General features: G+C 41.7%; 1 protein-coding gene across 1 annotated transcript in view; it reads right to left on the bottom strand.

Annotated features, from left to right (window-relative positions):
- The window catches only part of PTPRF (protein tyrosine phosphatase receptor type F), a 292186-nt gene that overhangs the window by 189784 nt on the left and 91661 nt on the right, over positions 1-10741 (bottom strand). Inside the window, exons 3-4 of the mRNA XM_029084975.1 lie at positions 7947-8092; positions 5095-5236 (exon numbers count right to left, since the gene is read on the bottom strand). Of these exons, the coding sequence (XP_028940808.1) occupies positions 5095-5236; positions 7947-8092 (288 nt within the window). The remainder of the gene's footprint in view (positions 1-5094; positions 5237-7946; positions 8093-10741) is intronic.

Raw genomic sequence — 10741 nt, 5'->3', positions numbered from 1 at the left:
CCTTGTGAACACTGTTTGTACCTTAATAGCTTAAATCCACATGAGCTGGGATTTGCATTCTTCTAGGTGACAAACTGAACTTCTCAATGAGGCCACCATGAGTAATTGGCTTAATGTTTCCCTTTTTAGCAAGCATGGGGGCATACCACAATCTAAGGCAAAGCAACCACACTCAGGCTTCTTCATTTCTCTGTGCATCACTGTATTTTAGGACATTTCCCTAAGCAGTGAAGCACGTGGAGGCTCACTGTGCTGCAGCTCTTGGGAATGCAATAGTTACAGAGCCCCATTAACTGCCTGCCGCATACAGAAAGAAAGTACTATTTGGATTGCTTGTGTAGATAGCAAAGAACAGGAGCAGGATCTCTGCCATCACAGCAGTCTTTCCTTCCAGGGGAGAGACCAAATGAATTTGGAACAGTTAATGAACATGAAACATGTAGTGGAAAGACTTGTCCTCTCCTGACCAGAGACATGAAGAGATTACTGCCAGTCCCAGGAGCAGCAGGTATGAGGAGCCTTCATTCATTTACACAATCAGAATGAGCACATCCAAATGGATTCAATTTCCCTGCTTTAATTGTTTCAATTTTATAATACATTGCTAGAAAGTCTTCTTGGGAAAAAGATGCAAAAGCAATGAAGACAAACATGAGACAAGGTACAATGACCCAACTGATCCTTTTGTAACCAACCAAACATAAACAAGGATTAAACACAGCTAACTTCTGTTTACTATTCCAATGACAAAATCAGTTTTAGAAGAGTGTTTACAAAAAGGGCGTATCATTTCAGGCCTTCTGAGATCTAGCTCTCCACAGAAATCATTTGTAACAGTCAAACATTTATCATTTACATAATTTCAAACAGTGTAACCCCAGGAACTGGAATACAGCTGGCAGATGGTGAAAGAAATTAAGCTCATGACGTGGTTCAGTAAACAGCAAACTACGATAAGGCGGAGGTGCTTTCCACCTTGGGACAACTGCTGCACTCAGGAACTTTCTAGGGATCCACTGAAACAAACCAGAACTTCCCTGACTTCCAAGAACGCAAAGCCAGCCAGTAACTTGCCAGGCTGCCTGGAGACTGAAACCCAGTGTCCAAGCAACCCTTTCCTGGCTCTTCTGTGCGTCGTTTTTACCAGGAGCTGCTCTCCTGTGGAGCCTGGCAGCACTCTCCAGGCAGGTAACTACACGCCACACGATTAGGAGTGCGGGACAGGGGCATAGGGGATTTGTAGATATCTGTGCCTGAAACGGAAACTGGAGACGGTATTTTCGTTTCCATTTAACCTACTTAAAAACAAAGGGAAATGAAACTCAATATATTCAGTGTCACTTGGATATGACTGTATGCTCTGGGTTACAAGGCAGTGAAAAAAGACTGCTTGCAGAGCATTAGAGGACCAGTTACCACTAAATACCTTCCCAATTCTGGAAATCAAAACCTGTAACTGAATAGCCAAGCTGGAAAGTCCTGGGAGAATGAACTGATAATATACTTTGTATTTAAGCCCCCTTCCTTTCACAAAGAATTGATATACTCCTCCCTGTCCCCTGAAGAGTGTTTTCTGAGCTGCTTTTCCCTATCTCTCTGTTGGGTGGAGGCTGCTGGAAACCACAGACTGATGCCATACTTCGGTATAGAGGCAGCTACAGACAAACACCGATATCGTCACCTTTCCAACACAGCTGCAGTGCTGAACATACAAGGAGTCTCGTGGAAGGACACCATGTAGACACTTGCAGTCAGCCTGCTGCCACATTCTTCCACGCTGGCATCCTTCCTACTCACATTTCATATAATCTCTCTATTTAAAAAGCTCTGTAATTCTCAACATTACCACTGAATAATATATTTATTAATTTGTTAGTGCCACTAACTGTCCCTGAGGCTTTTCTTGGGATTGCATGTCAGCTTATTGATTCTAGCCCTCCCCTCCCTGCACTGCTTTCCTCCTCTGCCAGGCAGGCAGGAACGTACTTCTGTGCTGCTTCAGGTCATAATTGGAAAAAAGATAGAAATGTTCAATATGACTCATACATAATTCAGCTTATCAGCAACCCAGGAGAAATGAGAAGAGAAGGTATATGCATGTCTATTTCTCCTACTATCAACAGGAGAAATAATTTCCAGTTACACTAAGTATACGTAGTTTGGTCACAACAGGATTTGCAGTTAGAAGGGAAAAATGGGAGACACAGGAGCAGAGAATGAAAGAGTAGTGGGGAACCGAGCTGTTAAAAGAGATTCGCTTATGTGAGAATTCCCGATTCCTCCAGGAGACTGGACTCACGCTTCTCTCTTATTATTCAGAATGGAGTAAGTTGGCAATTAGAAAGGATTATCTGCCTCTGATCTGTAAAACATCGTAGAAATCTAAATAAAATAAAGCTCCAGATTAGTTAGCTACAAAGACATCTAATAACAGCCTGCTAAACCCTGACTGTGACTTCTGGATTTAACGTTAAGGCTTATGTTCTAAAGAGCAAATTGTGAAGAAGTATTAAAACTTATTGTTATAAAGGATTTTTAATGTAAAAATCAATATGTGCTGTGTATTTAGCAGCATGTAACCATGAGGACATCTATGATAGAGCTTTGCCATGCACCAGGGACCACTGCATTAGTCAAACTCTTGAAAGGAAGTGCAGAATGTCTGCATCATTCAAACTGTCACCTGAGAGCAATTACAGAAATTATTTTAACCCCAGAAGCAGAGGGAAAATTCAGTCCTAGTTGGCAGTCTTGAGGGTATCAAGGGTTCCACATGAAATGTATCATTTTCAAATAGCTCTACAAAATTCCTGTTAGGAAAGTGATGATGTAACAGAGAGCTGGGGCACTTACCACTATTTTTGGAGGCCACTGAGACTAAACTCAACCACAATCAGGGCACTGAGTTGCAATATCCACTTTGTCAACACATAAGCATACAAAGGAATACTAACAATAAAAGAAGCCACACACTCAAAAGGTAGAAACAGCAGAATCTAAGGCAGAAAACACAGAACAATAAGATAGCATGACTGAAAGAAATACAGACCTGTCCATAGAAAATCTCAGACAAAAGACATATAACTAGTTTTTTCTTAAATACAGATACATCATAACAGAACTGATCTTCTTTGTCAGTTAAGAGGCACACGGAGCTCTTCATGCTCTGTAATCAAGCTCACAACTCTCTATGCATGAGCACATACAAACTGTTATACAGCAAATGTTTCTTAATTTTACTTATTACAAGAGTGCTCAGCTATGGGTCAATACTCTTTAGTCAGAGAGGAAAACACAGCCCCTTCAGCCTGCAGATAATTTTTGACCTTATGGGATCATGTTAAAAAGCTAATGTTCCTCCCTATTAAAGGAAGTTTCCACACAGAAAAGCGGGCTCTGTGCCTGACTGGCAGCGACTTTTGCTTCTGTAGCTCTTAAATTGTGTGCACACGTCTTTTCCTGTCTCTCATGTTTCCTAACATTTGCTATTTATGTGGTGGTCCACAAGTTTTACCTCATCAGGAAATCAGCAGGAGCACCACAGAGTTGAGAAATACGGTTGTGCTCCTTTATGCAATGGATGTCTCTGTGAGCCTTTGAACATTTAACACAGAGCAAATAAATTATTAGTGTGTGTGTGCATGTGCATACATATCTAGGATACATAAAGGCAACTGCAACCAAAGGAAACAGGACTGTGCTTGGAACAGTTGGGTATTCGAGTATCTAGTATCACAGAAATCCAGTTGCAAGAACCATTTAAATGCAGATCTGCAAGTAAACTGCTGAAAGAGCTCCACTGAGGTTTATGCACTCACATACACGGCTGCAAAGGCAAGAAGTAACAAAAAGGATCTGTTTTTTTTTCTGCCAATAATTTTCAAGCCTACAGCACCTGTTATCCTATTCTTAATAATACTACTACTGAAGAGCAAGCTGATCCTTCAAGACGCCCCACCTCCAGAAACAAGATACACAATCACATCAAGTATTGAATGATTTCTATGATTCCCATCACCACAGTGTCTGAGCATATTACAGTTGTTTAATGTATTCCTTGGCACAGAGCAGAGAGGAAAATATGATTACCTGTATGCTGTGAATGGGGATGGCAGAACAAGGGACAATAGATAACTTGTCATGTATGGCTGCCACACTCACCATTAGGATAACCAGTCTCCACTGGCTCCAAATCATGCAACAATAAACACTTTCCAGTCTAGTTTTTTCATTACTCAAAAGTTTCTCCATCAGTCCATATGCACCAAGCAATGTGCCTAAATCTCCTCCTGCTTGTCTTAGTAAATGCAAGTAAAAGAAAATCCATTCAGCCAAATGCTCCATATTTGTAACATCTCAGTGTATTTACAAAATCCTATATATAAAAATACTACAACACATTGATGTGCTGAAAAACCCCACATTTCCTTAAAAGCAGACGATAAAGCTGACAATCTAACATAAAAAAAATCATCAACTGATCACAAGCCTTTTTATATCTAATACACTGTTCTTCCACAAAACATTCCATTTAGAAGAAACAACATATCAAGCAAAGTAAAACCTGCTCACAGCAGACAAGGATCAAAATCTATTCTTTAACAGGAGAAACAGGCTACCAAATTGTGACTACAGTGGAAAGTAAACCCAGTTAAATTCCACATCAAACTCAAAATTTGAAGAGTAACCTGAAAATCTATTCAAGAACCATGCCAATTTAATCCAGAAGGTGCAGAAACATAGATTCAGTTTCTGTCGGATAAAATTCTTGGATACCCTGAAGATGGGTTTTATATCAAAGCAAACAGATGCAAAAAGTATACAAATGTCTCTTCAGCTAGCCCTTCAAGTTGGAAATGACACACCTCAATCAGACAATACAACTAAAACACTTAAAGAAAGTTCAGAATCTGCAATCCTTTCATATTTGTCTCAAAAATCACTAGGAGAAATTATAGTAAATTATACAGGAAGAATACAGCTTTTCCAAACCAAGCTAGATTATCAGCATATCATTTTAAAGCACCACACCAACATGTAGCTACCAAAGCCATGTCTTCTGCCACCTAAGGCATGAAAAAACTTCCCACTTACCTTCTAACACCGTTAATTTGGCACTCGTGTTTATCTCCCCAACACTATTGGTTGCTGTGCACTCATAGATAGCTTCATCTCGATGAACGCGCAGGGGCTGTATCCGCAGAACTGATCCTGATCCATCATCAAACTCAATAACCTTTAACAATGAAAATAAGGCATTTCTTTACTGATACCTTTGGCAACAAAAACTGAGAGTCAAAACAGTCCAGAGGTTAAAGACCAAAAACCAAAACAAGCCCTGTAAGCTATAAAATATCATGCAATTGGTCGAGCATTCCAAGTCCAGAAATGCAAAAATTTCAGATTCAAGAACAGATCTGTCCTCTGAGGAGACCAGAACAAATGAAAATCCAATGAGGTTCTTTATGAATCAATTAAAGTTGACAAATTATCAACCTGGTAATAAAGATGTGGATCTGATGATTTAAAACATCTGAGCCATATTTGCACTAATGGTTTTACTAATCACATTGATAGCAATTTAGTGCCAACTTTCACCTTGATGGAAGAGCAGAATGATATACTCCTGTGGGATTACCAGGAAAACAGTAACAAAACTAGAATAAAACCTTGGGCACCTACAGCGTATGCTAACTCCAGCAGAAAGTGAAGGTTTTTAATGTCCTTCAGCATCGGGTACTTTGCAACTCTGGCATAATCAACAATGATGTAATTACAATTCCTTCCTCAGTATAATAAATTAAGTCCCTAATAAATCATTGCCTTTCCATCCATCCTGCTAAGCTGTAACAAGCATTACTCTTAACTTCTACATGGAAGAAAGAGGCATTTGTTAGTTTGCAGCTGGATCAGTATAAGCTATTTCTTAACGGTAAGGCTGTGAAGGCACAGCCTCAGGCCACTGCTAATGCCAAACTCATCCTTCTCCTATTACTGAGCACAGTAAAAATTGGGAATATTCACTCTACTGCAGATGGTGACAGCATGAGGAAAAGGCACAAGCCCCCATCCTGTCACTCGGGAACTGCAGGGGTAGATGAAGAGCCTAAGCTATACTTTGTTCCAGACATGTATGTCAGCCTAGGACCTGCATTACCCCCACGCAAAACCTTTACCTGTTTAGGAGTGCTTCTCACAGCATAAAGATAAAATGAGTGAAAACAGGAAGGAGGAAAGTAATGTGCACCACAAAACTCTGCAGTGACAGGAGAAACAGGAAGAAATCAAAAGGTAACCACGACCACTGAAAATCTGTTATTTTTCATGCTGGAAGGAATAGCCATTCTGTTCTAAGTAATAGAAACAGCTGGCAAAAACCCCTCATTTGGGGTCAAGTAGCAGCAGACAGGACACAAAAGTGTGAACATCACCGTAGTACATTTTAAGGAATGGATTTTTTTTTTTTTTATATACTCAATTTTAAATTAAATATGAAACTGACAAAACGCTAAACTTTCTATAACCCTTACACAAGATAGGGCTACTGCCAAATTTGAAAAAAAGACAGTCAGACACAGAGATTAATTCACTTCAGTGATAAGGACTAAAAAGCTAAGAGATTAAGCAGCAGAAAAGCTCTTTTGCCCTTACTATCCTTTGAACACTCTATGTGAGAGGAAGAGAGCTACAACTACTGAGGACCTGACAGACAGACCAGAAATGCAGTTCATTTGCTGATGATGGATACCTCTTTTGTGTAATAACTCAGCATGTGCACATCAGATTTGTTTATTAATTTTTTCATTTCAACTGAATCCCAATTTTCCTTCAAATAAAGACTAGCTTAGTAATGAGGTAAAATTAATAGTCATCTAGCAAAAAAAGAAATACATTTTATCACTATCTCCTAACACAATAAAAATGCCTCAACTATGTATCAAAATTGATGTGAATAAAAGTGTGAAATTGCTCATATAAATGCATATAATATGGCATAGCCCTCTGGTCAGCCACAGTAAGTACCAAATTCACTTTTAAGGTTATAGCTACTTACAAATTAGAATGTTCAAATGGTTACTATACAACAAAACTTAACCTTTATTAGGGAAAAATAAAAATGTAAAACAAGATTAAAATTGATTACTTTAATCAAGGTTTTCTGCTCACATACAAAATCATGATTAAAACTGGTGAGTTGAATCAATCCATTCTGGTCAAAGTCATCTTGTGCTCCAGTCAGAAAAGCAAAAACATCAAAGACAGGGGATTAGAGGAAAGGCAGCAGAATGGTAGAAGGGTCACATTTCCAAGGGCAGTTTTAGAGAAAAGAGCCCAAATCCAAAAAAGGAAAGTAGAGAAAAAGGTGGAGAAAGTCAGTGAAAATGTATTTGCTATTTAAAATATGAATAAAATTGGACTCTTTTTCAGAAGCATTTCTGATACCTCCTCTTCCCTTCTCTCAGACTTCAGTTCACAGGGAAGTCCATGCACCCTTCAGGATGACCCCCATTCCCCTTCCAAGTGCATTTGTGGGAGGGATGGCAGTAGCCATCACTTAGAAAGCCTTCTAATAGCATTTTGGCATCTGACTTTTGAATTTCACTGGGGATAGCAGGCCAAAGAGGTGCCTTATCGATTTTCATAATGAAAACAGAAAATTTCTGCTAAATACAACTCTTATCTACTATCCACTTCAGCGTAAGATCCAGCCTCCCATCTGAAGAAGGATGTCCTATGTGTGTACTTCCAGCACCACGCTCAAAGGACAACGCCAGCTCTACAGATTGCATTGCTGCAGGGAAGGAAACTTACTTTACTCTAAAGCTCTAGACTCTGTGTTGTAATGATGCAGAGATATCCAGGTTGCAACCATGATTACTGTGCAATTAAGACCTGCAAGCATTAGATTGATTAGCGAATTTTTATTCTTGTTTTTTTGTAATTACCTCAAACCTCTGAGAACTGACTTTCTTCCCCTTCTTCATCCATGTGATACGAGGTTTCGGCTCTCCTGTTGCCTGACACACAAAAGAGGCCACTCCTCCAGAAATTCCAATCTGATCTTCAGGAGCTTTCATAAATGTTGGCTTGCCTGGAAAAATAACCAGATCACCCCCATGAGGACACAACATCAGATAGGCAAGGAACGTGTCATGTTAATCTAAATTATAAGATAATTGGTGCTCCTACTAGAAATCCAGGTTGAATGGCCTCAGCCACACAAATTCAGCGCAGACTGCAACATGCACAGTTTCTGCTTGAGTACCCCTTTTTCCTGAAATGAATAAAGTCCATCTGGCTTGCCTGTAAATGAGGGCAATAGAGGGCTCCTCCCGGCCCCCTGGGCATTTATTCAGGTATATGACAATTTGGAATAATTTTTACGGGTTTTTTTTTTAATAAATGGATTTTTGCAGGTTTATAACATGGTCATAGCACTGGAAATTACAGAGCAGCTGACACACCAAACCTACAAAATGTACCATAGGTTGACATTAGTATTCCTGAAAGCTGTTAAAAGACATTTGTCAGAATTAACAGATACACTTTAAAGTGCACCAATAACAACCTTTAATTTAATTTTAGATGTGGATTGACATAAAAATGCTACAGACTATAAGCAACTGGAAATGTACACAGGCTGGCCTATGCTTGGTAAGAAACTAATCACTAAAAGTGAAAGTCAGCAAAGAAACCAAAGTGACATTCAGGCCTGGAAGACTCAGCAAAAATGAAAAAAATATATATCATGTAATACTTTAATAATCAATAAAATAAATGTCATGAAAATACAGTTGTGTTTTCTGGATTTACATGACAGACTTGGATAGATAAAACTAGTCATCCAGGTTGAATGTTTATATTTTTCTTTTGCGCTAACTGCAAGAGAACTTTGCAATATGTGATCCAAGGGTTATTGTGAAACACTGCTTTGTCCAAGTGAGAAGTGTTTGATGATCTTGTATCACTACAAAGCACTAAAACATTTAACTCCACAGAGGGAGTTAACAGAGTCCACCCATGATGTCATTCAGTGCACAGGTCACACTAAGGCCACGTGTTTCAAATACAATTCTGATTGATCACCTCAAAGATAAAGATGAACCTGACCTACAAATGGGGTAGAGATAGCTGCTGGGATGTAGAAAGAAGTAAGAGTGAGAGGAGAAACCTGTCCAACCCCAAGACACTGAACCAATGTCCCCAGCACAGCTGGCAGTGGTTCCACATCTTCACATTCTGGACACGTCCATGAGTATGTCCTTGAGGGAGAGGGGGATGACTTCTGTAAGCCCAGGTGGTTTAAACACTAAGCTTTTGATGAACTGAGGGCTGAGTTTCCCAATCTAGAAGGGATACAGATTCAATGCATTTTCCTATTGTGTAAGAAATTAAAATGCTAAGGGTGCAGTTGCAAGTTACAGCTGAGTCGGCTGCAGCTACTGAAGAGTGCAGGGGGCCCTGCTCTGCCCCTTGGCCCATTCACCTCCCCCACTGGCACCCAAACCCCTACAAGCAGCTCCACGGTCGCCAGAGTCTCGGTGGAGAACATTCAGGCCCCTAACATGGCAGAAAGCTGCCTTTTTTCTTTCTTTCCTTTTTTTTTTTTTAATTTTAATCCCCCCCTCTCCAAGCAGGGCAGGGAGCACAGTGAGCGGCTCAGGGCGCGAGCAGACGAGGTGGGGCGGGCACTGGAAGATGGTGCCTCTCCCTCACCTCAGCAGCTGCACGCTGGCACCTGCTGCCTCAAGCTGCGGAGTGCGACTTCGCCCATCAACAGCAATCCCTGAAGACTTTGCTAAAACTGTGGAACCCTCCTTAATCCCAGTTTCACCTTCTGGTTTAGCCCACGCTAACTTGCTTATGCAGACCCCCAACCCTCCCTGCAGCGTGGCATGGGGTGACTCCCCACGCACAGCAACTGGACCAAGTGACATACTCCTCTTGCTGCTTTTGCCAAAGCCCAGAGGCCAGGTCTGCCCTACTCCAGCATGTGTGGACCAGCCCAGGGAGACTGCTGAGGGCCCAGGATGCTTCTTGCTTCACACACACAGCACCGCTGTCTGTGTGGGGTGTAGGTGTCAAGGTGGTGGCAGGGGAGAGCTGCAGAGGGGTCTCTGTGAGGAGAGGGGTCTCTGTCAGGGCTGCCCCATCCACAGCCAGTTCCAGAACAGCCCCACAGCAGAGTACAGTGAAGTTTGTCATGGCGGTGCCTTTGTGGTTAACATGTTTAAGAAGGGGCAAAACACCCTGGCAGTGAGGAGTGAGGTAAAAAGTGCGAGAACAGCATTTGGAGCACCCAGGTCAGGAGGAGCAGCTCCAGGTGCCTGAGCAGAGACTCCTCTGCAGCCCATGAAGTCACCAGTGGAGCAGGTATTTCCCCGCAGCACATAGCTAGGCAGGCATCTGGCAGCCCATCAAGGTCAACCCACCACAGCTTCAGTGTGAAGGACAAGGTCAGACCAGTTGGCACCACATGGGGAAGCAACCACCAGCTGAGGACACGCTTAGCAGAGAGGGCCTGCTGGTGCGTCACTCCTGAGGCAGCAGGACAGCAGACCCCTTCAAAACTTGCAACATCAGAAGCTCAATGAGGACAGTGGGCTAGGGAGCCCACCAACCGCCCACACGGACCACAGGCACCAGGGGACACACCAACCCAAAACCCAGGCGATCTGGAGGTGACAGCTGAGACTCTAAGCTGCAGGCCTGGACCCCTACTAAAGCTGCTTGCTTGGCT

Source organism: Antrostomus carolinensis, unplaced genomic scaffold, assembly GCF_000700745.2.
Source record: "Antrostomus carolinensis isolate BGI_N321 unplaced genomic scaffold, ASM70074v2 scaffold13845, whole genome shotgun sequence".
Taxonomy (NCBI): domain Eukaryota; kingdom Metazoa; phylum Chordata; class Aves; order Caprimulgiformes; family Caprimulgidae; genus Antrostomus; species Antrostomus carolinensis.
This window is presented reverse-complemented; position numbering and strand designations above follow the sequence as displayed.